General features: G+C 43.4%; 1 protein-coding gene across 2 annotated transcripts in view; it reads left to right on the forward strand.

The window, feature by feature from the left end:
• ADGRF5 (adhesion G protein-coupled receptor F5) overlaps positions 1-24,917 on the forward strand; it is a 43,774-nt gene extending 18,857 nt beyond the window's left edge. Inside the window, exons 3-22 of one of the 2 annotated variants that reach the window (XM_082301163.1) lie at positions 170-297; positions 2,413-2,473; positions 3,041-3,211; positions 4,518-4,697; positions 6,109-6,236; positions 6,692-6,750; positions 7,416-7,558; positions 8,421-8,627; positions 10,544-10,777; positions 12,143-12,307; positions 12,439-12,654; positions 12,904-13,122; positions 14,350-14,502; positions 15,721-15,917; positions 16,511-16,690; positions 18,120-19,487; positions 20,444-20,485; positions 20,584-20,643; positions 22,506-22,590; positions 23,416-24,905. In XM_082301163.1, coding sequence (XP_082157289.1) covers positions 196-297; positions 2,413-2,473; positions 3,041-3,211; positions 4,518-4,697; positions 6,109-6,236; positions 6,692-6,750; positions 7,416-7,558; positions 8,421-8,627; positions 10,544-10,777; positions 12,143-12,307; positions 12,439-12,654; positions 12,904-13,122; positions 14,350-14,502; positions 15,721-15,917; positions 16,511-16,690; positions 18,120-19,487; positions 20,444-20,485; positions 20,584-20,643; positions 22,506-22,590; positions 23,416-23,495 — 4,050 coding nt within the window. In that variant the 5' untranslated portion in view covers positions 170-195 and the 3' untranslated portion in view covers positions 23,496-24,905. Of the gene's footprint in view, positions 1-169; positions 298-2,412; positions 2,474-3,040; positions 3,212-4,517; positions 4,698-6,108; positions 6,237-6,691; positions 6,751-7,415; positions 7,559-8,420; positions 8,628-10,543; positions 10,778-12,142; positions 12,308-12,438; positions 12,655-12,903; positions 13,123-14,349; positions 14,503-15,720; positions 15,918-16,510; positions 16,691-18,119; positions 19,488-20,443; positions 20,486-20,583; positions 20,644-22,505; positions 22,591-23,415 lie in introns of both variants that reach the window. The other variant, XM_082301164.1, reaches the window with a different exon arrangement.
• The last annotated feature ends 1,735 nt before the right edge of the window (positions 24,918-26,652 follow it).

Here is a 26,652-nt window from a genome sequence, read left to right on the forward strand (position 1 = left end):
GTGCAGAGGAATAGTTACAGGCCTTGTTCTAAGGCCTGTCTTGCATGGACTGAACAGGCAGAGTTGCTGAAGAAGGCAGAACACACTGTTTTTGTGGAGTGGGCTGGTATTTCCTACTGCATGAGTCAGATGAAAATTCCCTGGTCCTTTTGCTTCATTGTCTTTTCAGGCTGTACAGCAAAGTCACCGGGCAAAATGTCATCCCCAACCAATACAGGTCTCCACTGCCTGTTCCTGCTGGTCTCAGCCTGCTGCCAGACACCACAGGGCTCAAACTTCTATCCATTCCCATATGTAGTGAGTATCCAGCCCCCCTGGCTTTCAGTGAGTCTCTGCTTGTAGCACCCTGATGCTCTCTTTTACATCCACAAAACCTCAGAAGAAGTCAGAATAAGACCAGGGGGAATCTGAACCCACAGTGTGTAAAAGAAATGGAGAATTCCAGGAACTGGGCTCTTCTTGTTTCCCAGTCTTAAAGCCTCTCCAGAAGGCACTGAACAAAACACATCTGGTTTCTCACCTGTGTTGGTCTGCAAGGGATTTCAGTTGCTATCTCTGGAGCTAAGTCTGCATAACAGTTATGTGGGCAATGTTCCTGGATGGAATTCACCCATCCTATGAGAAAAGAACCAAATATATCTAAAGTGAAGTGTTTGCAGGTAGGCGACAGGACTGTCCCAACAGTAGGACAAGTGCACATGACCAAAACACCATTCCTAAATGATCTGTGTTTAGATGTTGCCCATAAACTGAGATTTTACTTCAGTTTCCCACATTTTCAATAATCCTCACAGATCCCTTTTGTTTCACCATTAGTGGGAATTATGGAAAGCTATCTTGTGCTTCATCCTGCACATGGGTTTGTTATTTCTGCACAAATAGTCCCTAACAAAAAAGACAAAAGAGGAACAGAGAAACCAAGGGTCTGACCAAATGGAAGTAAATACAATCTGGTAGAGAAAACTAGTCTACAAATCTACCACTCTTGGTCATCACAATTACTATTAGACCAGAAAATACTTCGTTTGTCTTCTCCATCGTGAGCAAATGGAGAACCTCCTTCTTTAAGAAAGCTGAAAAAAAGGAAAGGAAATGTGAAGAGGAAGGTGGGAACTCCTTAAGCTCTTTCAACCATTATCCCCTGTCTTGGCAAACCAAAGTATGTCTGGTTGCAGCAGCCTCACCTGTGCTTCAGCAGGTGTCTAACAGTGGCCAAATATCTTGTTTGATTTTTTTTTTTTCAAGCTGTCTCCATCTCATCACTTAGGAGTTTTCATGAAAAAAGCAACACCTCTTTTTTTAGCACCATTGATCATGGGACAGCCTGCAGATGAGTCATTACTTAACAGTGTGAAATATGTGAACTATTTAGCAACCTAGCAATCCCCTGCAGTTGTATGGGAGAATAATTGAAAAAGGAAATCAGTGAGTCCAGACCTGGAGGAAGACGTGGGTCACAGTGCACTTTCTGTAACTCTTGCAGCCAACCTCTAACACAAAGGTAACATCCCAGCAGCAAAAAGTGCCAGCACGGCTTGGGATCCTCACCCCAGCACAGCTGCAATAGAAACCCAGCTCTAATCACACACCAGATGGTTCCTTTATGTAAAGAGATGACTTAAGAGTTGCCAAGCTATTCACCCTTTCTGTAAATAAAGGTTTCAGTAGGAACCAAGAAACTGGCAAAACTGCAAATTTCCTGCCTGTGTCTTTGCTTGTTCTTTAGCCTTTCTTGCTAATGGTAGTGCCAGTGTATTTTTAGGGCACAATTACAAAAAGATAAGATGGTCTGAATCTCACTTGGCTGCAGCCTGGGTAAACCCTGTCATAGTGAAATGGTGCCACCCCTGCCCTGGTCAACTGTGTGTTACTGACGGCCCCAAAATAGCTGACCTGTCAACTGAGCTGGAGCCAAGGCTTTTCAATCCCCTTTCTTCTCCTGCTCAGGCTGGCTCAGCTGCCGCAGAGGTGGGAGCTCAGAGCAAAGAGGAAAGCAAAGGGTGATCAGAGTCCAGTTTCTGGATCCAAAGGCTGAGTGGCCAGGTTTCCCAAGCAGTTCACAAGGCTGGCCCAGGACTAAGTGCACTGTGTAAGCCCACTAGCGGCCTTGAGGCTCAGACACGAAAATCCTCCTAAGCTGGAACAGTTGGCTTGCAGAGATATGCAAATAGGTATCTACAAACTCAGTACGTCCCTCAGCTGGTGCTTAACCCTTCCCTTCTTGGAAGATAGAAACTTTCTGTTTAAAGAGGAAGTTGGGGTGGGAGGTTGGAGAGGTGAGGCCAATATTAGTGGGAAAAAATTACCTATGTCAGTATTTTCTTCACTGATTTCTTTTGCTAATGACAAGAGCTAAAGTTTCATGTTGACCTCACAGAGCTTCACCCTCTTTTTTTTTTTTTTCCCCCACAGATTGACAGCATACTAGAACAGGAAAGCTTCCACCCAGAGATGCAAAGACAGAAGCGAAACAGTATGTACACAAATGCACGGTAACAGAGCAGGCTTCTGTAAGGCAAGGGTGAAATCACTGTTAGGGACAGCATCTCTTGATGTACTGAACTGGGAACATCAAGGACAAGATGTGGTTGTGGTCTAACCCCAGCTAAGCACCACAGTGCCACTCACTCACTCTCCCTCAGTGCGATGGGGAACAGAATCAGAAGGATAAAGTGAGAAAACTCATGGAATGAGATAAAAACAAGATAATCCTATATGGCTCAGTCTGTGGTTGGCAACCCATGTACTTACTGACTCTACAGAGAGAAGGGATGAGACAGCATTCTATGAACATACTATGCCATTTGTATCAGCTTCCTATTGCTCTGACACCAAAGAAATCTGGCTTTTGTCAGACAAGCAGCAGATAAAACAGAGGCAGAATGTCTACTGAGTGGGAAACAAGGAGATTCCCTAAGAAGAATGCCACACTTAGCTACCATTAAATAGCAACGAAGACCCCAAATGCTAAACTGGAGGCCATCAATTTGTGATTTACCCTCAAACACAGCTTTGCAGTCTCATTCTATTTCTCTTTCAGTGCTTATTCTTGACCTCCCCCTTCCGGAGTACACTGTTGACATTGAAGTAAGCCTGAAGGATTCATCTTATCTGGAGCCAATCAAAGACTATTTCAAAAACGTCAGTCTTACAGTTCCAGTTAATATTTCAAATGCACAAACGACAGTTTCAAACATCAGCATTACAACAGGTGTGTTGGTTATTGATTTCTATATACTGGATAATGTGGGGTTTTGTCAGTATTTGACGTCTCCCACTTACCACCCATCACACTTAGGAATCAGCAAAACTGAACCATCTCTGCTGCCTGCTGAAAGATCCAGCAAGGCTGAAGCTGTAGCACACAACAGCATATTTGTTATCTGTCTCTCACCACTCCTCTTTATATAATGTTGGCATTAGGAATAGCTTTGGATGCTTTTCTTTTCCTAAGGAAGGGACAAAGCCGGAGGAAGCCTGAGCCAAAGGATTTTGCTCCAGTTTGGCTAACAAGCAGTCTGAGTTACTTTCAAGTTCCAGGAAGCTGTGACAGCAGTTATCAGACTGTTTACTTCCCTCCTCCTGTATCTGGAACGTAAATGGCTGTAAGAGGCTGTACTCTGACCCTGACAGAGACAGGCTGCATGCAAGAGAGCTCACTTAACCTATTCTTACAGGGCAAGATATCAGACAGGTTTTATTACAGGAGTTGTGGTTGTGCAACATCACATCTGAGTAATACAGCGGAGGATATACAAACACACCAGGCATTTACAACAGCAGAGGAGATTTGATACCTTCTTATCACTGACCCATAAAGCAGAGAAAGGAAGTGTTCAACAGTTCCCAAAACAACATGCAAATGGATTTTCATGGGCCTTCGGGCTCACGTGTAATGTGTGAAAATCAGTTTGTTAATATCTTACTTTTCTAATAACACATTTAGAGCAGAAAAAGTTACAGTGGTATGTTTTGTTGGTTTGTTTTTTGGGTTTTGGTGGTTTTTTGGGTTGGTTTCTATTTTTTCAGTGCTTTAAAGCACTTTGTGATGATGATACCTTCCCTCATACAGCATCTGTTGGGACACAGAACAAAACAACACCTCACTAGCCACTGGGACTCTGATCTTGCTCTTACAATCTTTAAAAGCCTATACACTTCCTTTCAGCTCAAGTGACATAAAAACATCCAGTCTGAAAAGTATTATGGGACCCTGGCCAGTATGCCAGGTAAATTTTTGGGATCAGACTTCACATCTCCATCCAGTTACTTAAAAATAATTGATTGGACTTATCCTTGTACCAGTCTGGTTCCCATTTCTGGTTTGTCTCTTACAATTAGCAGAGTAAAATTTGCAAGGTGTCAGATCACCATTTTAGCACCATTCAAGTGAACTCACAAGAAGGGCAACATTTTGAGATCCCTGTCATGAAGACATAGAAAGGTATATATTTATCTTGCAATAGCTATGCCCCATTTACCATTCTCATGGCATTTCTCTGGCTGTCTGACTCCAGTCTGCCTGCCCAGTGGTGAGAATAACAGCTGCTGTTTCTGTGAAAATGGATATGCCTGGCCGAGCACAGTGTGCAGTGATGTGATGCCCTGCCCTTCTCTGAGCCTGGAACCGGCCCTGCCCTGTGGCTACACACAGAAAATGCCTTTCTATGGACCTTACTGTGAGCCCCAGACTGAAGGTGAGGAGACACAGGGCAGAACTTAATCACTGTGCAGCCCATATACTGGTTAGATGTCAGAATAGTGATAAAAGGTGTGATAAAAGAGCGGTGCTGGATGGTGACGAGCCGCGACCTTCTGAAAACGTCTCCAAGGCAAAGCTGCTCAGCAGGACCAGCACACACTCACACACGTGTACACACACACACTCACACATGTGTACACACACACACACACACTCACACATGTGTACACACACTCTCACACACACACTCACATGTGTACACACACACTCACACACTCACACATGTGTACACACACTCTCACACGTGTACACACACACACACTCACACACGTGTACACACACACACACACACACACATGTGTACACACACTCTCACACGTGTACACACACACACACTCACACATGTGTACACACACACACACACTCACACATGTGTACACACACTCTCACACACTCATGTGTACACACACACTCACACATGTGTACACACACACACACACTCACACGTGTACACACACTCTCACACGTGTACACACACACACATGTGTACACACACACTCACACACACACACACGTGTACACACACACTCACACACACACTCGCACATGTGTACACATACACACACACACGGATAGCTCCTTAAAATGGGTTGATGACAAAGAGGCAGGAAGGGTCTTCGTATGGGGTTCCACGGGAGGAGTTTAGTACAACCACACGCCTGAAGGGTTCCAGGCACAAAAATAAGGAACAGGGCAGGGTCCAGGTTTAAGTATGGGAGTGGAGGGAGCATCAGGGACCAATGGTCTGAGGGCGCGGGGGTGGTACACAGGCGGGACTAGGGAACGGGAGCCAGTAGGGAAACTCTGAGAGAGTGGCGAGGGGCAAGGGCCAATGAGGGGAACAGGGAGTGGAGAACCTTCTCGGGCAGGACATTTAAGGTACAAAGGCATAGGGAGGCTAACAGGCCAACTGGGGAAGCAGAACTGGGCTACATTAACATAACAGAACAGAGCATCCTGGGGGAAGCCTCTTTTGTCACCCTAACTTCGGGAGGATCTTTTGGTACTAGGGACTGTCCCACCAGTGGACTCTCTTTGTCCCTTGTACCACAGGCCCACCAGCCACCACAATCAGGACTGAGCCAGGTACCACATCACCTGTGAATATAGAAGGTTGGCAGAGATGGTATCTTCTCCTTGCAATATGGGCCCACCTTGACCCAAACACTTGCAGATATTTGATGCATTTGGAGCCCCAGCTCCTGGAGTCACTTCTATGCCTCTTTGGGACTTTCAGCTTTTGCTGAACAAAAAAAAGTTCCATCTCATCAGATTTGCAACAGATTTTCACCTCATAAGCATTGTTTTTGATTATTTTCCATTTATTTTTATGTCTTTCCTTACAGACTCATGTGGTATGGGGGAGCCCATTGTAATGAATATGTCAGTCAGACTCGACACAGAGTTCCAGGATGATCTCAAGGATTCTTCTTCTGTGTTACACCAAAAATACAAAGGGGACCTTGAAAAAGCGGTAATGACTTTAGTTTTTCATCTCTGAAGGTAGAGAGCCCCCTAAGAAGTACGGTGTTTACCCCAAGTGCCTAGGATATAGGGTGGCCTGTCAGTGTCTCTGTGGGGAGCTGGGAAGTGTGCAGCAGTGGGAGCTACAAAGTGGGCCAAAGCTGACTCCATTGAAGGCAACAGCAATATTCCCATTCTTTTTAATACACTGGGAAGTATTTAGGGATCTTTTGTATCTAAAGCACAAAAAAAATCTTATTATTGGTCCTATCTTAAATCCATGTGAGTACCCATGAATGAAACCATGAACAGAAATTTATTCCATGACACCAGGAGAGCACCAGGCCTGTTGTATCAGACATGCTACATGTCCTTACTCACATCAGGAATGGAGAGTTTCCTATTTTAAGCATACTGCAGTAATACACAGAGAACTTACACCATGTCACATGTCTTTGTTTACAGTTTAATGCCAGCTACAGATGTTTACCAGGCTTTGTATCAGCAACAGTGATGGGTTTCAGGTAAGTAAATAATTTCATTTTTTCCTGGAAGACACAAATACTTCTGTCCAGTCTCAAGGAGACACGAATCAGCAAAGGCTACATTCAGTCTGGCTAGAACCCACTCCCAGTATACACACACTGAATAACAGAATAATCCCTGCAAAGCAAAGCCCAGATATGACCATGGAAATGGGATTGTGGGTAGAATTCATCACTGTGCAAAAGTCCAAGAAACATAATCATTCTCCATCTGGATCAAAGCCTTTTATGGAAAGGACTGAGCTCCACCCAAAGGGAAAAGGATGCAAATAAACCTAACATCATTTCCTAGGCCATGAGGAATGTGAATTAGTACATTGACTCTGGATACAGCCTTGGATAAAAGAGACATTGCTGCTGTCCACACATACTTAAATGCAGCTGTAATTTAGGTTTTCTAAGGAAAGTTTACTAGAAATTAACATCAGATGAGGAAGATGTCACATAAAGGTGTTCCTTCTTAGAGAAGAGCTGTAGCACAACTTTCTTGTATACCAGAGCAAGTCTTGAGTCCTGAGAGGTGCCTCCACAGGGCGTGAGGCCTTCCCAGCCATGCAAGATGGGTCACCACTTGACCCATAGAAAACTGCTAATAAACAAGGACATCTAATTCTGGTGCTTCTCTCATTCTTGTATCCATTTAGCCCTGGAAGTGTTTTTGTGAACTATGTAGTAAGAACAGGAGCAGCAAGCTTCACTCAGGTTGGAGATTCCAACAGAGCTGTACCACAGTTTCTGGATTCATCGTACCAGCTAAACCCATCTACCTTCACAAGAGTAATAACTAGTAAGTTTAAAGTTCTCAGTATTTACCTTCAAACTTTACTTTAGTATTTTCAGCCTGAATCATGTAGCTGCCCTATGTTGTTGATGATTTTGTATTGAACTTTCAAGAAACATTTATTTCTTAGCTGTTTCATTTTATTCTGTGTCTCCAAAGCTTAGCACCTTCATGAGAGGACCATGCATGCATAGCTCCCATGAAAACCCAAAGCCTTCCAGCTACTCCACTGATCAGTCATTGGTTGGACTTGGTGATCTCAGGGGTCTGTCTTTTCCAGCCTAAACAATTCTAAATGATCCCTGATGTGGTCTGTCCAGAGAAGAGAGATTGAACACCCTTAATTCATCTCCAGAACTGAGACAGCTCTAAGAATGTCAGGCTGCCAGCACTTCCTACTCTTTAAAGCAAAACATAAAACTCTTGCAGTTTACATTACAACACATTCCCCTTGGTTTCCCCAGCACATTTTCCACGCTGCTGCTGGACAGTGTGTTACAATTCAGTTGCCTGATCAAGTGCCCTGGAGGTGCTGTGCTCTCAGTGCACTGAGTGCTGTACTGTCTGTCTCAGAGGATTACTTCAACCTGGTTCCCTCTCCTCCCAGTTTATCCAATTAGAAAGTAGTCATGGTGATAATAATATTTCTAGCTCTCTGCATAAAACGTTCTGGAATCTTTAGCTGAGAAAGATACTAAAAGAATATGTTGAGGGAAAATCCCATGGCTTGTATCAGAGGTGGTGTCCTGTAACTGATGCTGGGTGCATGTTAGTTGTGAAGCACCTGGGACCCCTATAAGAGGAAAGAGACCATAAAGATGTGAGCTGAAGTGACACTAATGCAGAATGTTGCTCTCTGTCTTCCCAGATCAGACAAAGTTCACCGTGAAACCCTCGAACATTTTTGAAGGGGACACAGTAACACTGACCTGTGAGATAAACTCAACATTTGCCAATGCGACCTGGTATCACTCTGACCAGCCCATCTCAACCAGCTCCCGGTACTCAATAGAGACAGTTTTAGCAACCAGAAGATCGGTTCTTAAAATTACCAACGTTACGATGAAGGATTCTGGTATGATTTTCCATTGTTAAAACAGCAGATGTAAATCTCTAGTGTGGCTAGCTCTATGAAATGCAAAGATGAATGCAGTGGCTGCATTTTCCTAGAGGAAATGTGACAATTACACTGCCCTTTGTAATTTTCCTGTTGTTTTCATTAATGAACTACATACTGACTGATACTGCCAGTAAGATGTGAACTGTCTGAAATGATTGTACATGACTGGTCTAAGTGCCAGGCTTCACTGCCATGTCAGGGGAGATGCTGGTGTCTGAATGGCTGTGAGGCCTTTCCACCCTTTTGGTGTGGTAACTGGAGGCTGTAGCTGAATTTGCCCTTAACATCCTTGTGCCCTTCACACACATGATCTAACTAGTCAGAGCTCAGAGTTACAATTTTGCATGTTTAGGGATTTTTGAAAATCAGAAACAGGTAAACTGGCAGCATTTTTCTGGGAGGAGCTATCAGGGGAATTATTATTATGTATTATCCGAGCCTGGACTCAAGCTCCCACTCAGTTCTTCTCTTTGGACCATGGGTTCTACATTCAGCTTCAAAATGGGTAGCCTGTGATTAAGTATTTGGGCACACATATGCAAGGTAGGAATCATGGGTCCAAAATTCTTTGGACTAAGGATGCCCTGAACCTTGGTTTGTCCACTCTATGTAAGTGGTCTGCTCACTTGGCTATCCCAGTGGGGAAGGGAAACCCACATACTTAAAATATGTAGGAAGTTTGAAGCTCTGACTGCCAATCTCAAAACCAAGACTGGCTGCATCTAAGGGGACCCGTGCCTGAGACAGTGGCTGATAAAGAGAAAGGGACCTGTGTGACCTGGTCGGTGGCCAGCTGAATATGAATCAGCAGTGCCCTGGAGAGACATCTGTGTCCTGGGAGACATCAGGCACATCTCCAGCTGGACAGGGGAGGGGTTTGTCCCACTTTGCTCTGGGCTGTGGAGGCCTCACTTCAAGTCCTGGGGGCAGTTTTGGGCACCAAAATACAAAAAAGGCATCAAGCTATTGGGCAGTGTCCAAAGGAGGACACACGGATGGTGAAGGGTCTGGAGGGGAAGCCATATGAGAAGCAGCTGAGGTCACTTGTTCTGTTCAGCCTCAGGGAGACTGAGGGGAGACCTCACTGTGGTCTTCAACTTCCTCATGAGGGGGAGCAGAGGGGCAGGTACAGATCTGTTCTCCCTGGTGACCAGGAACAAGACTCAAGGAGGTGGCATGAAGCTGAGTCGGGGGAGGTTTAGTTTGGATATCAGGAAAAGGTTTTTCACCCAGAGGGTGGTTGGGTGCTGGAACAGGCTCCCCAGGGCAGCACCAAGCCTGACAGAGTTCAAGAAGCATTTGGACAATGCTCCCAGGCACATGGTGTGGCTCTTGGGGTGTCCTGTGCAGGGCTAAGAGTTGGGCTCAATGATCCTAATAGGTCCCTTCCAACTCAGCATAATCTCTGATTCTGTGATAAATACCCTGCTCTCTTTGGCAATACTTTCTGAACAGCTTGAGAGCCTACACTCCAAAGCCAGTTCTGGTGGAGTCTACCCTGAGCACCTCTCTGACACCCCTTCTGTGTAGGTACCTTTTGCACAGTCAGTCTACATTCTTACCATGACATACTGCTGCCAGAAGAACTATGGGCAGTATACAGATCCCAAAAACACCTACTCAGCCAGATCTGAAGTATTTCAGTCTGAGAACGCTGATCTCAAGTACCCATCAACACTGAATCCTTATCTGGATACATTTGGCACCAGGAGTCTGCAGAAAGCATTCTTGAGGTGATCTGAGGGTACATACTGATCAGCAAGTAGCAGAGCCACTGCAGAGCAGGGACATGTGAAAACTAGATGTGGAAGTAGCTCCTAAATCTAAATACGGAGGAAAACTCAGCAAAAACTGCTGTTTATGCTTTACAGGTTCCTATAGGTGCATTTTCATACTGAGCAGTCCATTTCACACAGAGATACACACCGCCAAAGAAACAGTGTCTGTCTTTCCGCTACATGTCACTCCAAACTTCGAGGACATTGATGTCACATGTAACAGTCCTGAAGTGCAAACTAAGGGTCTTCTGCTGTCCTGTTGCATTGACAGACACTTACAATCACTTAAGGTTTCCTGGAAAGTAAATGGAACAATCAACATTACAGGTAAGATTAATAAAAGGTTGTCTTTCACTTACTAGGTTTGTTCATTGCTCAGAGGTCTTCTCCTACATGGCTGCCCCAGAGTCCTGGGATGAATACAGGGTATGCTCCACAGGTGTGAGTGGCAGGAGGAGGGACAGACTCTGTATGTCTTGTGTAGGTGCCAGGGGGGTTTCAGGTGTCTCCATACACTGATGCCTTAAACTGTGCCATCCTGGATGGAAACAGCTGCCTGGACCAGCAGCACACCAGCTTCTTCCAAAAAGCTTATTTCTTCATAGTGTAATTTTGAGAGCAAGGATGAGTGCATCAGTCTCTACTGCTATCTCCAGAAGCACCCTTGAGGTACAAAGATCTTTCATGTACCACATAGTGAGATTTGGCAGTCAAGAGGTGCAAGTGCTGCACTGTGAAACAGCTGCTGTACAGCTTAATATGAGCACTGTTTCCCTCTCCACCTGTAGCTGTGATACATCACATACCAGCTGAGTCAGAGGCATCCCAAAAAGTATTCCAATAAAAAGGTTAATAAAGCACCAAGTAAATGTGCTACAAAGAGCTACAATGTAACATGACCAGAAATGCTCATAAATGTCTATGAACCATCACCCTAAAGGTCTATTGCTCTCTTAATATTTTATGAGTATGAAGTAACTGTTTATTGTTAACTATTTGCTGTAAATTAAGTTTAGTAGAAAGCAGGACTGTGAAATGAGCTAAAATCTTCAAAGCTCATGCAGGGAGTCCCTTCCACAGAGAACAGCTGCCAGAGTGCAGCAGTGCTTGAAGGGTGAGGGGATCCTGGCCTACTGCAATGGGCTGTTTTACCCCTGATTCCCTGTGGCCAGGCTTTCCCCCAGGAAACCTGCTCTGCTCTCCTATCAGCTGCTCTGTCAGCTGCAGCATGGGACAGCTTTAGTGCTCACAGCTAAACCAGCACTCTTCAGATTTTAAGTTGAATGACTGTCAAGTACCTCCACATTTTTATTTCAGAATTTGACAACATTAAAATCTGCAGTGTTTACTTATGTTTTACTTACCTTTACTCCCCCTAAGTATCACAGATAATGAGGTTAGGCTTAACCAGAATACTCTTCATTTTGGTTGACCCTGAGGTTTCCAAGCAATGTTGTTGCTTTCTGACTGGTTTTGGCAGAAGAAATCTCAGCACAGTGCTGAGTGTTGCCATTCTGTGAGTGTTGCCAGAGTAAAAGATGTGCAGGAACTTCAGCAATGACAAGTTAAAAGTGCCATGCTGTCAATTACATACAAACACACAAGGATTTCCATAGCTGGAGTAATTGCTTGTGCTTTCCAGAAAAATTTTTGGACATCATAGCCCTTCAAAGAATGCTTATTTCTCTCTAGGAGAATCCATCTTGAGTGGAAACTGCACTGGATACCAGTTGAACATCAATGAGTCACTGTGCCCACCTGAGAAGTCAGGTGCAGTGACCACATACACGTGTGAGCTGGAGACTGGACATGGAGCCAGGCGCACTCGAAGCATTGGAGTCACGTACCTACGGAAAGGTGAGGGGCAGGGACTTGTGACAGACCACCAGCTCTTTATTGCATAGATGGCCTCTGTGGCACACAGAATTTGCAAGAAAATGATGAAAGGTGATTCTCACTAATGTGACTTCTGTCCTGTGTTGTCTCAGCCCACATAACAATATCTTCAAGCACAAACTCCACAGTTTCCGAGGGATACCCGTTCAATGTAACATGTGAAAGTGATGTGAGCAATTATGACAGCATCAGTTGGAAAATCCAGTCAGGAAATGGCACAAAAACAGTAGACTGTGATATGTGTGTCAAAAACGAATTTCCAGCCACGTCTGTGCTCACAGTGAAGTCTGCCACGCAGGACTGGAGAGGTGAGTGAGTATGGTCTTACTGGATACAAAGGCAATGAAATCTCTGTACCAAATCATTTACAGCATCCCTAGCCCTGCAAATCACTGTGAAGCCTGGCCACAGTAAACAAAAAACCCCCACAGTTAAAAGTACAAGTGTTGGAGGACAGCAAGGCTTGATGTTGCCAGCAGCACTGTACTTGTTCAGCATTCATGACCGTACAAAAAGCTTCTGTCGACTGAGACATGGTTTTGTATCACTTCTTTTAGGCACCTACATCTGCACATTCTCCCAGAAAAACCTGGAGAGTTCTGCCAATGTGACCATCGAGGTGATTTCCTTGCCCCTGAAGCAGAACATCCTGATAGACCCCATTACAACATCGATACAGTGCGAAGTGCCACACGCCCTCGAGTGCTGCATAAGTGCAAAGACCGTGAGAGACTACAGGGTTACATTTGTGGTTCAACAAAATGAGTTTCAAGTTGGTAAGACACAATAAACTTGCAGAATCATTAGTTTCGCTCTATGTCACAACCCAGTATCTGGGTTTTTTTGTTTTCAGTCAGGTCTGTGTAAACAAGTCATACTTAGTGCTTTCATGACAACCCTGAAGTACTTCTGAGGGTGCAAAAAAAGGAAAATGGACTTTTTCTTGGATGGTTAGCATGCCTGGGGAATATGGCTAGGGTTACTACTGAAGTCACTGCTGTAGTGAAAACACATAATAGGTAAAGTCAATGTATGGTTTGACTTGCCAGGCAGGGAGAAGTGGGCATCCTGACCCTTCTTCAGATTGGAAATTGCTGAACTCCTTTTCTTTGCTTGAATCTTCCATTCTGCCACTTTTTAAAATGAATACTGAAAAAAAACGTTACCTAAGAAAATCCACTAAGTCATGAAAAATGTTGAGTAACCCATTAAGAATGCAATTCAAAAAACTATTCAATTTTCTTTGAGGATACAGTGGGCATGTCTTTAACAGCACAAAAGCCTAAGTTTCTATGTCTTCAAATTTAGGGCAATTCTGCAACTTCCATGATACATTTTTATATACTCTAAGTTTTCAAGTGAGTTGTTTTTATATACTAGAAATTTTCAAGTGAGTAACAAAACAGATAATTTGGAAAAAAAGCAAATATGATCTACGAAAAATAACTCAGGAAACATTCAGGAGCACAAAAACAACAGGCTGAGGAGTAAAGCAGGTGGTGATTGAGGAGTCCTTCAGTAGCTAAGAAAAAGGCAAGGATGTTGTTGCAAGAGACTTCAGCTGGAGACCCACCCTCAAGCACAGGCATTCTGAAAAGCAGTGGGAGGGGGGCACAGATCCTGAGTTCAAAACAACCATATAAACACAGCAAAACAGTATCTCAGCCTAAATGAAACACCTGTGGTAAAAGCAGGAAGAGTATTCTCAAAAAACTATTTTCAAAGCAGATTTCAGTTCCTGCACAGTTAAGAGGGTTTGGGGAGGATTTGCTCATACACCAGTAAATGAAAAGGTATTGGTCATGCAGCAGCTGCTAGATTTATTACGGGGAGAATAAGACACAGAGATCAGCATACAGAGAGAGAGCTTCTTCACAAAGGAAAGTGTTTTGTTTTTTTTTTTTTCTAGTACCCACAGAAACAAAAGCTTTGCTGATGTTTTCTGCTGGTTTTAGTAGACTGACCCCAAATCTTTGTTAACCTGTCTCAATCCATCCATACAGAGAAAAAGAAAAAAGACAATTTGTTATGCTACATGTACAATCACACGGAAAAAGAATGTAAGAAAGAGAAAGAGGTTGTGGCATATTGCAAGTTTATCAACCACATCAGACAGGGAGTCGACAGTGAACATATGAGACTGCACTTGATACCTGGTAAGAAAAAAAGTAACTGTTTATAGCTGTTCTATAGGACATACCAATATCTTTGTTAAATCTGGTGCCACAAATTCATCACCAGTGACATCTAACAGGAACAGCTTTTGTTATCCAAGAACTTTTGTCTCCTTTTCTGACGGGAAATTTTTACACACAGAGGAAAATATCAGTTTTGATGTAATTAAAAAAAAAAAAAATAGACAAGATGCTTTGTCTTTGCTGTATTTGAGAGTGGTCCCAGTATGTTCCAAAGCAGCAATATTTTAGTCATCTACTGTTCCTATTTCGCACCACCGAGCTTCGTCCCCTGTGTTGAAATGTGGTCATGCAGCTCCCAGCTTGCAACAATTTAGCAAGGATCAAAGACTGTGGTGCCTCAGGAAGAAGTAATCTGGCTCAGGAGGGCAGCTGTGAGAGAGCATTTCCTCTTTGAACACAAGAAGGGCAAGGTGAGGTGCTGCAGAGACCAGGGCAGCTTCCAGTCAGCTCCGCAGGGAATGTTTGGTAATTAGAATTCAGCATTGCTAAATCCAGCTTTGATATTTAGTTCTGACAAGACTTTGGATATTTCAACTCTTTTTTTTTTCTAAATTGGAAAGGAAGAAATGTTGAACATCCCCCTAATGCAGAAATTCTGGTTTTTCCACAGCAGTGGTGCCTACAGCTGAATCAGTGTATCTGCCAGATTTCACTCTCTTAGGCAATAAATATGCAGACACTTTAATTACTTTAATCACTTTAATCAGAAGATACTTACTGATATGACTAAGCCAATCAAAGACAATTAGCAACACTCACTGTTCATCAAAAATGTGTTGAGGCCTCACTAGCAAGGTCTTAATGAATTTCCTGTTAGTGCTACAGCAGTGTTGAGTACCTTAGCAGAATAAACTTTGTAGGAATTATTGTTCACTTAATGGTCAATATAATCCCACTCCAGATCTGTCTAACCCTGTAATCTGACAGATAAATCTAAATCTTTGGGTACTGGTTTGTTGATTTGATTCAGTACTCAAAAATCAAAGCTTTATTAGATTTCCTTTTTAATTTCCTGATTCAGAAAAATTGGGAATGTGAGACATCCTGAAAGGTCATAATGAAGACAGCAAGCTGAAATCCTAATTTAAAGATCTTTGAACAGGTCCCAAGTTTTCTGGGGGCAATTTATTCATCTCCCTTCTTCTTATTTTCTACCTCTGTCTCCTCTCTGTACAGGTAAGAAAGTTTCCTGCTCAGACAGATTGGGCACTGGAACAGAAAGGGCCACATTAATAAAGCCATGCTGCGATGTAAAAAATCCAAAAGGTTTTACCAGAGGCAATACAACTTACCAGTGCATCAACAGCTCATGGAGGGTTGTGAGGAATGACTGCCTGTCTGGACCAATAAATGACCTGCTCAGCAGTGCTGAGGTAACACTGATGGGTTTTTTAGAGGTTGGGCTGGGGAGGTGGGGGGGAAGATGGAGCAAAAATGTTGGTTGCATGATTTTTGCTTATCATAATCTAAAACATATGAAGCATTAAAAAGTTTCTTTTAAAAGGTATGAAGAATGTTTGGCTCTATCTACATCAGCCAGTGAAAGAGCCAAGGTCCCCTCCTGGGGCCCAGAGGGCCTGAGGCACTGCATGGATAATGTTCATACACATGAATGCTTTGTCTCCCAGGCAAGGTGACCTTGTCCATGGCATCCATAAGGAGCAGTTGCTGGCCTGGAGCATTCCCTGAGCTGTGCTCATGCACAAGCCCAGAGCATGTTACAGAGCACACCAACAGTGAGGCCATAGGAACAGCTCCAGGCCACTGCCCAACCTCACCCCCAGGCCCTTCCTACAGTGCCCACCCCCCTGGCCACTACACTTGACAGATGGGTGCCAGGCCTTGGTTTTCAGCCTTGGTATCCCCCCACAGTTCTCTTCCCACCCACAAACCATTCAGAGTCACCTTTCTCTCAGTGAGGTTAGAGAATTTCACACATGTGATGTGCTGTTATCTTCTGTTCCAGTCCTTGGTCAACAGCCCTGAGGCAAAAGCACAATTACCTTCCTACCTTGCACAGCTCAAGGAACAGACAGGAAAGGAGCTAACCACGATAAGCAATTCTTCAGCAAACCTAGGCGCAATCGTTACCATCCTGGATATGATCTCCTCTATCCCAGCAGAGGCAGAGGAGCTCACTATTCAGGTAAAGTTTTATTTTAAGTCTTATCTACACCTACCAAGCCCTTTGGCCCCTTTTGTCACAGAGGATTATGTTCTCCCTGAAGAAGTTTCACACTTACTTAGGATCAGGATCAGGAAAGTGTTAAGGGAATGAGATAAAGTGACAGCAAAGATACAGAGGAGTTTATGAAAACTCAAAATTATGAGGACAAGGAGCCTATGCATGAAAGAGAAGCTGCTGTAAGCTTAGCAACTAGAAATATTCTAGGAACACATGCATTCTCAGACAGGAAAAGACAAGGAATGACGGATGAAAAACTGGACATGAGCCAGCAATGTGCTCTTGCAGCCCAGATACCCAACCATGTCCTAGGCTGCTTAACAAGGAGTGTGACCAGCAGGTTGAGGGAGGTGATTCTGTCCCTCTACTCTCCTCTGGTGAGATTCCACCTGGAGCACCGCATCCAGCTCAGAGGTTCCCAGGGCAAGAAAGATGTGGACATGCTGGAATGGGTCCAAAAGAGGGCCACAGAAATGATCAGAGGGCTGGAGCAGGTCCACTATGAGGACAGGCTGAGACAGTTGGGGTTGTTCAGCCTTGAGAAGAGAAGGCTTGGGGAAGACCTTATTGCTGCTTTTCAATACTTAAAAGGGGCTTATAAGAAGATTTTTTATCGGGCCCTGTAGTGACAGGACAAGGGACGATGGTTTAAACTGAAAGAGGGTAGGTTTAGATTATGTATTAGGATTAAATTGTTTCCTGTGAGGGTAGTGAGGCACTGGAATAGATTTACCAGAGAAGCTGTGGATGCCCCAAGCCCTGGAAGTGTCCAGGATCAAGCTGGATGTCCCTGCCTCGGAAGGGAGGTTGGATTGGATGATCTTTAAATGTCAAAACCATTCTGTGATTCTATGATTCCGTGAGTAGAAGTAGGAATAGAAAAAAAAGGTTGAAATAGAAATAGGGAGAGTAAATTTCAGGAACCATGATCAAGCAAGGAAAATACATTGGTTGTAACAACAAACGAGTAACAAAAGAAACCTTAGAAATAATTGGAAACCTTGATTGTGAGGTCCAGAGGAAATGCACTGCTCTTCTAAACAGAAACGTGCAAAAAGGCTCGATGGTTTGTGGATAGAAAGCCCTACATGAGACACCAAGAAATCAAAGACAGCACGAATGCTGAGAAAGAAAGGAAAGAAAGCTGGAGATGCAAAAATACTAAATAATGTGTAAAAAAATTAGTCACACAGCTCTGCTTTTGGAAACCTTAACTTGCAAACAGAGTATGCAGAGGGTTAACAACAGAAGACTTCACATGGATTGAGCAAAATATGAAAATGCTAGGCTTTTTCAAAAGGCACTTCTAGGACCACGCATAAATTACCATCAGAAACAACAATTAATTGTATGGGGTTTCAGTAACTGCATTATTCTGTTGTTGTTCCAGAATTTCCTATCCACAGTGGACTTAGTTGTTAATGATTCCACAACTGAAGCTTGGAAAAACCTGAGCAAAGAGAACACACGACAAAGTTCTTTGTTACTGCAGTCAGTAGAAAATTTTTCCCTGCGCCTCCAACCAGTTAATAACACCATTCCTTCTGTCTCTGCAAACACCATTCAGCTCCAAGGGGCAGTTGTCAAGGAAAATAACAACACAGATTATAACAAGGACTTCCGCAGTGCGGAAAACCTCACAGTCAACGTGCTTATCAGTGGCACTGAAATCCAGACTCTAACCCAAAATTCAACAATTGTCAGTGTGATGTACTCAAAACTTGGATGTATTTTGCCTCAGAATAGGTTCGAATATATGAACGGTTTATTGATAACAACAACTTTGAGCAACAACAGAAGCCAGAAGTTCGATGTTAATATGACATTTGCAAAGAAAAACTTGTCTCTAAAGATGCCTAAGTGTGTCTTTTGGAACTTCACACTCAACAATCACAGGGGGGACTGGGATACTAGTGGCTGCACAACCACAGAGTCAGGAAATTATGTCATTTGCTCGTGCAATCACTTGACATCATTCTCCATCCTGATGTCTCCTGACAGATCCTCCGAGGTAAGCTTTGAAGCTTATATTTCCTATGTTGGCCTGGCCATTTCAATTGTGAGCTTGGTGGTCTGCATTATAATTGAATCCTTGGTCTGGAAGTACGTGACAAACAACACAACCTCCTACATGCGCCACGTCTGTATTCTCAACATTGCTACATCCCTGCTGATTGCTGACGTTTGGTTCATTGTCACTGCCTCCATTGATCAAAACCAGCAGAGGAGCAGAGACATCTGTATCATGGCCACCTTCTTCATCCATTTTTTCTACCTGTGTGTCTTTTTCTGGATGCTGAGCCTGGGCCTCATCCTTTTCTACAGACTGGTGTTCATCTTACACAACACGAGTAAGACTGCTCAGAAGGCGGTGGCATTCTGCCTGGGATACGTGTGCCCCTTTGTCATTGCAGTCACCACCATTGCTGTCACCCTGCCAAAGAACAATTACACGAGAAAGGATGTCTGCTGGCTCAACTGGAAGGACAGCAAAGCTCTCCTGGCCTTTGTCATACCTGCCTTAATCATTGTGGCCACGAACTTGTTCATCGCTGCAGTTGTTATAATAAAAATACTGAGGCCAACTATTGGGGATAGGTCAAGCGGGCAGGAGAGGAAATCTCTGTTTCAAATTGGCAAAAGTGTGGCTATCCTGACACCACTGTTAGGCCTCACGTGGGGTTTTGGCCTTGCCACCATCATCAAAAACAGTCATCGAGCTTTCCACATCCTCTTTGCTCTGCTCAACACTTTCCAGGTGAGTTACACATAGTTTTATTTCCTCTGTTATGATTTAACATAGAGACATTATTGCAGTGCTGTGCTTGGCAGGGCATAAAAACAGCAGGGGAAAGTTCAGATTTGCTTTACACATCCTTATTCCAAAAGGGCTCTTTGGGAAACCCATTCCAGGAATTCAGCAGTATTTCATATTCTCAGCTGCCTTAACAGATGTGCCTTATAGATAAAGCTGGCCTAAAGAGAACTCCCTACTTTGTCAGTAGTTTTGGGATCAACTTCATTGCTGAATACCAGGAAAACAGTTCTGTTATGTTCAGGTAGGCAAACTTGAGCATCCCAGTTCTCATTCATAGTGCACCTGGAGGCACTGTGTTATGCTTTTGTGGGTTCAAGTATAAACAACATGAAAGTCACCAGGATCAGCTGAGCAGTACTAATGATAAAGGCAGGAACTGACAAAAATACACACTATTGAGCGTTTTCAGTCAGTATGACTTTTACAACTTATTTAGGTGTCCAGAACGATCCCAATACAAGGAGATTTCTTAAGGACAAAATAGTTATGTGTACTCTCTCTCTTTAAAGAGAATTGTTAAGAATTGCCATTGTTAAGAATGACATCAAAACTGTGTTCCTCAAACCAAACTCACTGGCCTTTTTCTTGGAAGCTGCTAGTTTTCCTGGAGAGCATAGGTAGGACATGTCTTCCATGCACAAATATTCCTTCTTCCAAGTACATTTAGTGCTACCAAACTGTGTCGCTTTGTAGACCACATAAACACGAAATTGAAATAAACCAGGCCTGGAGAACTGCCAAATCAGCAGTCCACTATGTGATATGCAGTTAGAAAAATGGCCACTATCAAAAAGTTCAGAGTTTAAACAATACCATGGACAGTGTTTGAGATAATTATGAGATATTGCAATTAAAGGTTGGTATCATCAAAATGCATATAATTATCTGTCTCCTAGGGATTATTCATTTTGGTGTTTGGGACTCTCTGGGACAAGAAGGTAAGGATTCAAACTGTTTCTTACATTATGTCAAAATATTGTTGGAATTTGAACAGAATTTCTGTATTTACTGATTGATTAATTTTTCAAACAAATAGATACAGGAAGCCCTGTTGAAGAGGAATTCATCATCCAAATGGAGTTCACAGCAATCGAAGGTTAGAACCTTGACCTAAGAATGTATTTCAGTTACTACTGAGTAGTCTAACATTCTCCAGTGCACTTTATATTCTGGATTATTTATTAGAACAAGTCAGAGAAGACACTAACAACATAAATATGATATATCCCCTTTTCCAAAGTTCATTATTTCAACTGTAATTGGTAAAAAAATGAGAAGGAGGTTAGTGAACATTTGCTTTAAATTCCACAAAAAATAAACTAGAAAATATAACTGATACTTTTAGTTAGAAAACAGAAAAGTTCTTCAGCACTATTATTTATTCATAACTTCAGAGAAATGCAAGGGAGGCCTCTCAAGGAATTATTATTTCAACTTATATTTCTGCATTTATAACACCTTCCCAAAAAAATGCCAGGATGTGTAAGAACCTTAGAATGGTTTGGGTTGCAAGGGACTTTAAGATCTAGTACCAACACCCACCTCCCCTTCTTTCTGAGCTGCCAGTGGTGCTGACATCACCCTTATATGGCAATAAAGCTTGATTTTATGTTGGTATCTGAACAGGGTTTATTCAGAAGAGCCTGTACAGGTATTGCTAAAGAACTAGGAAGCCGACTTAAAAGCAAGGATAATTAAGAAGATGAGAACATTGGCTCAAAGGAATTAAGGAGTCCCTTAGACTTGAACTGTCAGTTCAGAAGAGCAGTATTGGATCAAATCACTCCAGTTTCCACAGGAATTGCTGAAGCTGGAATGTACCCTCAGGGATCATCTTGCACCACACTCCCATCAGAGCATGGCCAGCTAGAGCTCAGAGCTGTGTCCAGTTGGGGTTTGAGTAGCTCCAAGAATGGATACAACACAATCTCTATGTGCTGCCTTTTCCTGTGTTTGACCACCTTCAGAGTGAAAAAGTTTCATCTTAAGTGGGATTTCCTGTATTTCTATTTGTTCTCAATGCCTCTTGTCCTTCCACGGGGCACCAAGGAGAAAAGTCTGGCTCTGGCTTTACTCTGTCCTGGTCAGATAGACCCCAGCATGTCCTGGCATTTGATTTGTTCCTCCCCAGGGACAGGAGGACTTTGCACTTCCCTTTGCCAGACTTCATAAGATTCCATTTCTCCAGCCTGCTGTGGGCTGAGAATGAGCAAATAAAGCAATATCAAAGTCTTTCATTAAGCTTTTTATTTGTGATTCATTTACCTTCTTTCTCTACCACCTTATGATATAGATGACAATACACAACACTGCCTAATTACCCCCACCAGGGTACAACTAACAAATGAAGAAGGACTGAACAGAAAAAGATGTGTTTTCCATACTTTTTTTTAACACATCTTTGGAAGAATCCCGTTAAATTCTCAAACCACTCCAGAACTGAAAAAAACCTTCATTTTAGCAGCAGTAAGTGCCTTCCTTCCTTTGCATCTGGACTGCAGAGAGTTGTGTTCCAGTGCCCTCTAGCGTGCCAAATTAAACTTGCCTCGGATTATCTCAGGCTGCTGGCCGTCAAGAACAATCCCCATTCACATGAAATCTTAGCTTTTCTGGCTACCTTAATGGCCGTACTGCCACAGATACGAGACCAGGACCCGTTACTGCCTGTTAGAACAGACTGGAGCCTAAGCCATCTTCCCTGGCCAACAGTTAGAGACAAGCAATTTGTGCCATGTAGTTTCTTTTAAAGTTGATCTCCTTCATCACCACCATAAACGTGCAAATGTGTGAACATTTGTGAGGTATTGTGTGATGCCTCACGAACATCTGACTTGGCCTTCTGTGGATTGTTTCCTCATACTACTGAAACAAAGTTTATTGGAACCTTTTTGTTTTTTCTCCCTAAATTGGGGCTACAAATAAAGTTCTTTTGACAAAAAGCAATTTTCTCTCTTATAGTCATCCTCCCTGATCCTGGTGACGCCAATGCTTGCTATGAGCTACCCATTTTCAAGAACCTTTAACAACTTATGTGGGAAAACAGGTATGTGACACTAGATCTCCCTTACTGAAGCACAAACAAGGTTTTGCCTTCATTCTTGCTCTCAGAGTCTGTCTGTCCTGATATCCATCAATTTGTCTCTCCATGCATCCACAGATGGTTTTTAATCTTCTAATGCAAAGGAACTGCAATGAGTCTAATTGTAGCCTAATCCTAGCAGCACAATTGTCTATCTCTAAAACAATTATTGGATGTTTCACCAATTCTAAACCCCACTAACTGAGCTTTGTTTTGAGCTTAATGGCACAGTTCATTGATTATTCATGTACTCTTCACCACCTTGGAGCTGTATTTCTTCAAAGGCTCTCTGGCTGTCATTTTGTGAACATCACCATTTCAGTTAAGACTTCCTCTTGCAAAAAGCATTTCTGGAAATAACATTTAATTTCTAAGTGTCCAATCTTTGTATCCAAACATTGTTCAGAGAAGATAGTGACGCTTGGGTCTTAGTTTAGGCCCTCGTGGCCACAAGAGGGAGGGTGCTGGGATTCATCTCAGGAGCTTGTGGATGTGTTGTGTTCTGGATGTGTGCCCATACTCCAGGAGAAGCACTAAGTGCCTTCATTTGTGTGAGAAAATCATTGCCCTGTGGCACAATTGGCAGTTCAAGCTGACACATCCTGGCTGTGTCACCAAACACAGAGAGTTCTGTGGTTGCTGGTATTGCTATAATCCAGGTAGTGCCAGAGCTGCAGGGCAAGGCAGAGCCACCTCAGCCACCAGCACAGGTGTGACTGTCCTTACTTTGCAGTGCCAGCATGTTCCAGACTCTCTGGCCTTGTCTAACCCCTGTGCTTTGTTTTGCAGGAAAATACAGAGTATCTTCTTCAGAGCCATCCACTTCTTCCACTGAAAATACTTCCAAGGCATATTCCTTGCTTAACTGAAGCACTGCCATTGCTAAATTGTGTGAGTCTGAAAGGACCTCTTCCAAGACACACACAAAAAGTACCTGGGAGTCACCAGGAAGCAGACTGCTTCATTTTGACTGAACTGTGCCTTGGTGCATTCTTCTGGAATAATCATTTCTGGTTAATGTGTAAGGCAGGGAAGCTGAGAGGTGGAATTTCACAAGGTCTGCCAATCCCAGAAGAGATGACGAGGATTTGAAGGCCTTCAAGTGCAAGAAAGGACCAAGAAAGGGAGTGAAGAATTCTCAGCCCTCAAGTGGGTGCTTAGCACTATGCAGTACTGAGCCATGAATTGCAGTGCTTCACACAGTTGTTGTCCAGCAGGTTTGGTATTTCTCCTATCAACTCTGTGAGTGATCCTAAAGGCCTGTGTAGATACACAAGTACCTCACAGCTTCTCTCCTGCCCTCATATTAGAGTCTGGAAAGGCCATAGTAGTCTCCACTTTCTATTTAAGACTTTCTGGAACCAAAAATTTCTAAATGAGAAGGCCCATTTCAGATCTTCACTTTTGACTTACATAAAATGAAGACCATGATGATTCCTCTGTGGTCTTCTTTCAGATGGAAAGACTGAAAGCTCCATGTGGCACTTTTTTGAAGAAAAGGAAGCTTTATGCCCTTAACAACATTTTTCTTTCCCTTGATATCTAATGTGGTAAGACAGTGATGGTTTCTGCTGTCTGCCACAGAGGGGACTGCGTTTATTTAATGCATAGTAGTGTTCAGAATACAAGGAGTGCCTTGTGTAAAGTCTGTATGTTTGGGTCTTCTCTCAGAGGAGAAACACACTTGGAGGACTCAGAGAATAAACTCTGTAGTGAATATAAATCACCACATGACAGGCAGGATGAATGGTTTTATATAAATTATTGCTCTAATACTACATTTGTGGAACCAGTTATTTCAAGGCTGTACACCTTTACAGGAGGGATTCCTGTCTTGAGAAGAACCTGAAAAGTATTTATAATGCACACAAATGTTACAAAATTTAATGTACAATATAGTAGATGGAATCATGAAGATTTAGATTTGAGGCCAATATCAAATACTGCAGTCAGATGGTACAGGCCCGTTTGATTGTCAGGGAATCAGGCCTGTGTTCGCCAATGGTGAACCTGTTCCTGGAACTTTGGGGTGAATCAGGATGGGAAACTGTTCCCTACAGTTAGAAGCACTTATGATGGTTTGGTATGGGCAAGGTGGGGATGACTGAAGACAATAATCAAGCATCAATTAAATATGGTATTTATATGAAAGCAATTGGGTTTTTCTTCAAGATGTAGATATAATGCTAGAACTAGAACACACTTCAAGATGAAAATCCAGAATGTCTTTGAACTGCATGCCCAGTGGAAACTTGAAAATCCCACCTTCACGCATTATTTCAATCAAATCTTGTTTTTGTGCAGCCATTTGGTTTAACTCACTCTGGAAATAGTGTGTGCAATAATGAACATCCTCTCCTGCTGAGTGAGAACAGGCTTTACATGGACTGTAAAGTACAAGTGCCTGCACAGTCCCAGTTCCACCACACCGTGTCCCTGCAGGCATTTCATCCCTGAGGTTTCACCACACTTCCCAGTTTAGCTGAGCTTGGCTCTTGACTGCCTGTGCATGAGAAATCAGGATGTGATACCAAGCTGCCTGGCACCAAAGGGCCATCTTTGGGGGATCTTCAAAGGAAAAGTCCTTGCCAGCGTAAAGAAAGCCATGACAATTCACCAACGAGAAGCAGCTGAGAAATTACCTGTGCCACTCTAAAGACTTGGGGTCAAGCTTCACTTGAATACAGACACAGATAAAGATAAAATGGGAGAGAAGAAAAGGGGGGAATACTGAATGGGACAAGAAGGGGAAACACATAGCAACAAACGTCCTGTACCCCTTCCCCCACTCTCAACAGCAAGAACCGTCTTTGTCATAGGCAGTGTGAGCAGTGGGCTCACTAATAGTTTTCTCCCTTCATGAGTCTGGTATTTTGGGTTGTTACCTCAATTCTTCCCTTTACTCTGATTCAACTCCCTTTATTCACCTTCCCTTCTTGAAGTAAAGGCTGTCACAGGGCTCATTTCCTGATGATTCCTGTCACTCATGTACCTCCCTTCCCTGGACAGCTGTCCCTCTGCCATGGCTGTGGCCCTGCCTGGACTATAAATAAACCAGTGTGGGGATCAAATAGAAGTTGCAGGGCTTTTTCCATTTGCAGCTTGGCTGGAGTAATCCCTCTAAACAATGGTTTCAGGAGAAGATCCTGGTTGACCCTGGTTCAGCACTGCTGCGCGCATCGCCCAAATCATTGAGCCCATGTTGTCCCCAGGGTCAGGTGAGCCAGGGTAACCAAGAAGGAGCCTGTCCACAACTGTCCCTGAAAGGGATGGCCACCAGCCCTCACTGAAACTCCTGTGTGACTGCAGGTCTGCACCTGCCAGCCATGCTAAAAAGGATGAGGTGTCTTGTTAACAACAAAGAAAATATCTGCCCAGCAGAACCATCTAGTTCCAGTCCCAGCCTTGGACAAGGAAACAACCATACAAGAGTTGCCCTGCTGTGATGCTCTGAAGGGAGCCAGACCATTAAACAGGGCCCAAATGCACCCAGGACCACTTGGTGGGACATCCCCCGTGTCTGGAAGCCACGACAGGTTCTCCTGGCAGAGAAGAGTCAGTGTGTGGTTTGGCAGAGTGGAGACTTGGGCTCTGTCTACACAAGCAAACAGAACGTCAGAGCCTACACATGTGTTTGGAGTGCATGGTGACAACTTGCATTCTTATTCTGGGTGTCCACCAAAATCATGTGCAGGGTAGCACTTGGCTGGGGTTTGCCGGGATCCTCCCTGCCTTAGTTTCTATCTCACACATTCACTAGAAAGCTGCACCATGTAATTTTATTCAACTTCATGGATCTCCTGTCTTTCATTGCATAACCCTGAGTGATTTATGAGGTTGTCAACTTGGGTGGGAAACTCACTTGATCCAAGGGGGAAACCCCTAATCCAGATGGCAGAAAGTAATCAGATCTGTAATTCCCTTTCACCTGTGAGATCCAGGCAGTCAGGTGTGTTGCAGGAAAAGCTGATCTAAGTGTTCGTTTTGATTTTATTCCAAAGGCAAAGAATAATAGGGACAGAGTAT

The sequence above is a fragment of the Coloeus monedula genome (assembly GCF_965178545.1).
Source record: "Coloeus monedula genome assembly, chromosome: 2".
Classification (NCBI taxonomy): domain Eukaryota; kingdom Metazoa; phylum Chordata; class Aves; order Passeriformes; family Corvidae; genus Coloeus; species Coloeus monedula.